The 4,540-nt window shown below is 53.5% G+C and overlaps 1 protein-coding gene across 1 annotated transcript in view; it reads right to left on the bottom strand.

Moving 5' to 3' along the window:
- kdrl (kinase insert domain receptor like) overlaps positions 1 to 3,963 on the bottom strand; it is a gene marked incomplete at its 5' end in the record, with an annotated part of 46,670 nt that extends 42,707 nt beyond the window's left edge. Inside the window, 1 exon segment of the mRNA XM_084448648.1 lies at positions 3,757 to 3,963. Coding sequence (XP_084304774.1) covers positions 3,757 to 3,963 — 207 coding nt within the window.
- Between the last annotated feature and the right edge of the window lie 577 nt (positions 3,964 to 4,540).

The raw sequence follows: 4,540 nt of genomic DNA, 5'->3' as shown, positions 1-4,540 counted from the left end.
CTCCTCCTGATGAGGAAATTGGAACAGATTGATGAATGGGGGACCACACTGGTTCCTGGATGGCTGTGGCCCTGCCTATTAGCCTCTGTGGCCTGTCTGTCCTAGACCCTCTCTCTCTCTCTCTCTCTCTCAACCTCTCTCTGGTCTTTCGTTCCCTATGCTCTCTCCCTCGTTCTCTACCCCTCTATCTGCTCTGACTGCCCTAGACCCTCTCTCCATCCCTCTCATGTCCATCTCACCCCCCACCCCCCCCCCCCCCCCCCCCCCCCCCCCCCCCCCGCTCGGGGCCCACGTCTTGATTGCTGCTGTGATGGAGACCAGAGAGAGCAGCCAGCTTGTGGACCTGAATCAGGGAGGGTTCACCTCCTGACCCGGGGCTAATAAATGTCCAGGGGTGAGTGAGGGGAGGGTTGAGGGGTGGGGAGGGGAGGGATGAGGGTGGGGAGGGGAGGGTTGAGGGTGGGGAGGGGGAGGGTTTGAGGTGGGGAGGGTTGAGGGTGGGAAGGGGTTGAGGGTGGGGAGGGGAGGGTTGAGGGTGGGAAGGGGAGGGTTGAGGGTGGGAAGGGGAGGGTTGAGGTGGGGAGGGTTGAGGGTGGGAAGGGGAGGGTTGAGGGGGTGGGGAGGGGAGGGTTGAGGGTGGGAAGGGGAGGGTTGAGGGTGGGAAGGGGAGGGTTGAGGGTGGGGAGGGGAGGGTTGAGGGTGGGGAGGGGAGGGTTGAGGGTGGGAAGGGGAGGGTTGAGGGTGGGGAGGGTTGAGGGTGGGAGGGGAGGTTTGAGGGTGGGGAGGGTTGAGGGTGGGGAGGGGAGGGTGAGGTTGGGGGGGGGGAGGGTTGAGGGTGGGGAGGGGAGGGTTGAGGGTGGGAAGGGTTGAGGGTGGGGAGGGGAGGGGAGGGTTGAGGGTGGGAAGGGGAGGGTTGAGGGTGGGGAGGGTTGAGGGTGGAAGGGGAGGGTTGAGGGTGGGAAGGGTTGAGGGTGGGGAGGGGAGGGGAGGGTTGAGGGTGGGGAGGGAGGGGCATATGAACCTGTAGAGTTCCGACAAGCTACACCAGAGGTTGTGTGTGTGTGTGTGTGTGTGTGTGTGTGTGTGTTTGTGTGTGTGTGTGTTTTGTGTGTGTGTAACATACCTGCAGGTGAGGGTGAGTGAGTTCCCAGTGTGATGAAGTTGTGTATCCCCAGAGAGAAGCAGCAGAGGGGCGGGCAGGTTCACCTCTCTCCGTCATTCCTGCAGAACACGCACACACACACACACACACACACACACACACACACAACACACACACACACACACACACACACACACACACACACACACACACACACATCTGTGTCTTTTACAAGATCATTTCTTAGTAGTCTTACACGACTACTACCTTACTATCTGTTACAAATGCGTTTTTTTTGTCTCCCCCATGTGAGTCTGCCAGGCCCTGTCCATGTGTATCCACTTTGTGCTGGTCGGGTCCTGCCTCTTATGCAAGTGTCTCCCTGCTGTGAGGGGGGGTCAGGGCTGGGGGTGTTTCCGGAGCAGGCAAGGGGAGGGAGGGCAGGTTGCCTGGTGGATACTGGTCTGGTCTAGTACAGTAGTGATGATGAGCTATGTGAGGGTAAATGGCGCATAAGTGGGTGGGTGTGAGGAGGGGGAGAGATGAGGAGGGGGGGGGCGGGACATAGGGAGCAGCTGTGCCCCTCCGCCAGAGCGGTCACCCCCATCATAACCGGGCAGAACTGGAGCAGGCGGACCCAGATGAGAGCACATATTGTCGAGCGTTTCCTCCAGATCAATCAGTCAACCTGCCGTACCTTCCTGGGGTGCTCTCTTCCTCCCTCTCTCCGTTATATAACACGCCCCACACACATATTTGTTTTCACAGGTTAAATTTACTTTCTTTTAATTCATAGCTGACCTTGAGTGAAACCCTGTAAGCTATTATTACATTTGCTGAGGGGGAGAAAGCGAGGTTGACACCATGGATTAAAAACTCCTAATTTGGTCTCTCGCCAGCTGAAGCTGATGAACGGGCCCAGCTCACAGCGACGGGCGTAGGAAGCTCAGCCATCCACTGCGCTGCCCATGTGGTGTCACGGTCTCATAAGTGATTTCCTCCTTTTGATTATGTACTCCCCAAACGGCTTGTGTACCGTCATTGTGTGGTTAGTCAGGTTGCCAGGCGATCGCGTTCGTTTGAATTCCTCTTGATGTGCGAGTGCCCTCGGCGAGACTTTTACAGTGTTTGTATCTCCTGCTGCATCCAGAAAAACAATAGAATTACACAAAAAGTGAGTAACTAAATCCCTGGCAGAGCCCCAATCCCCTGCACGCATGTACACACACACACACACTCTCTCTCTTTCTCTCTGTCTCTCCCTACTTGTTTCTTTGTAGAGCTCTGAACAGCTGTTGCCCAAGAATGAGCTGACAATGCCAATGCTGGCACTCAATATCAACTTCCTCACAAAATGTTATTATCATTGTTTTATAGTCCCTAGGTTATTTGGAGGGGAAGGGATGTGGCTGGACTTTTGAACGCCCAGTGTGATCCGTCTGTGGACGACACCACTTCTTAGTTCAATACGACGGAGGCATGGTTAGAACACATCACACCCCACGGTGATTCCTTTCAGCATCAGACAGGTATCTCTTCAAACACATGCAGTACTGTATGCACTGTCCAGACTCAAGAGGCAAAACCAACATCAAACATTGGTGCTATGAATATGCATCCCTGACATTTGAAAGGCAAACACCACACACACACACACACACACACACACACGCACACACGCACACACACACACACACACACACACACGCACGCAGACTAACCTGACCTAACATCCCCCTGGTGAGAACTCATCTCTGAAGAGCAGGCTGTTTTCCTCGCTCTCCTCTGTAACAAACTACAGATGGATGGATCAGCAGGGCCCCCCAGCAGCTAACCCCCCTCCACACGGTCCCTGTCTCTCTGCACCCTCGCCCCCCCGCCAACACCCCCCACTTGCCCCAACGCCTGCCCAGCGCTGACCTCAGCAAACCCCCCCCCCCCCCCCTTAACAGCTGTGTGCAGCATTCCTGCAGTGGAACGCCTGAAGAATGGTAGAGATGGTGCTTGTTGTGGTGGTAGTTCAGAGGCCACAGAGATGGTTCTCATTAAGGGCCATTAAGAAGAGGACAGGCATAGAGAGAGAGAGAGAGAGAGAGAGAGGGAGAGAGAGAGAGAGAGAGAGAGAGAGGGAGAGAGAGAGAGAGAGAGAGAGAGAGGGGAGAGAGAGAGAGAGAGAGAGAGAGAGAGAGAGGGAGAGAGAGAGAGAGAGAGAGAGAGAGAGAAGGACAGAGAGAGAGAGAGGGAGAGAGAGAGAGAGAGAGAGAGGGAGAGAGAGAGAGAGCAAAAGAGAGAGAGAGAGAGAGAGGGAGAGAGAGAGAGAGAGAGAGAGAGAGAGAGCAAAAGAGAGAGAGAGAGAGAGAGAGAGAGAAGGACAGAGAGAGAGAGAGAGGGAGAGAGAGAGAGAGAGCAAAAGAGAGAGAGAGAGAGAGAGGGGGGGGAGAGAGAGAGAGAGCAAAAGAGAGAGAGAGAGAGAGAGAGAGAGAGGGAGAGAGCAAAAGAGAGAGAGAGAGAGAGAGAGAGAGGGAGAGAGCAAAAGAGAGAGAGAGAGAGAGAGAGAGCAAAAGAGAGAGAGAGAGCAAAAGAGAGAGAGAGAGAGGGAGAGAGCAAGAGAGGGAGAGAGAGAGAGAGAGAGAGAGAGAGAGAGAGAGAGATACCATATTTAGCTGAGCTCTGGGCTCTTGTGCCCCTGATGGAGCCAGAGTGGACAGCAGAGTCTGGTACTCAGTGAAGAGCAGCAGAGTCTGGTACTCAGTGAAGAGCAGCAGAGTGTGGTACTCAGTGAAGAGCAGAGTGTGGTACTCAGTGAAGAGCAGCAGAGTCTGGTACTCAGTGAAGAGCAGGACAGAGTGTTTTGTAAACATGGTGGTTGCAGCACTTCCAGTCCAGGAAGTGAAGACATTGGATTCCAAGTTTTATTCTGACATGGCTGTGGTCAGGGCTAATGTAAGAGCAAATATTTAGTCTGAGAGAAGAAAACATGATGAGATGTTTTTAAAGCAATCTAAGCCCGATCCCTGTTTGGGTCCCCATGGAAATCACTGTCTTATTCAGAGCCCCAAAATAGTCTTGGGCTGTTTTGTGCCATGCACTTAAGTTGCGTAATACTACAACTGGTGGTGATGTTGGTGATGTTACACTGAGTACATAGTAAACAAAAAACAAATCTTAAGTGTGTTGCTGCCCGGACTGCTAAACACAGAAAGTATGTTTTGTGTGAATAAGTATATGATGACAGAGTGAAACAGAGAGAGAGAGAGAGAGAGAGAAAGAGAGAGAGAGAGAGAGGCGACAGCATACTGCATATGCCAGTATCCAGGCATATTGCCAATAGCCGGGAAGCGATATGGTGCGATAGATGTATTTATTACTGCATGAGATGACTGCAGTGTCACTGTGCAGGAAGCTGACAGAGAGGAAGTCCCCAGGCACAGCCCTTGA

The sequence above is a fragment of the Borostomias antarcticus genome (genome assembly GCF_949987555.1).
Source record: "Borostomias antarcticus genome assembly, chromosome: 14".
NCBI classification, from domain to species: Eukaryota; Metazoa; Chordata; class Actinopteri; order Stomiiformes; family Stomiidae; genus Borostomias; species Borostomias antarcticus.
This window is presented reverse-complemented; position numbering and strand designations above follow the sequence as displayed.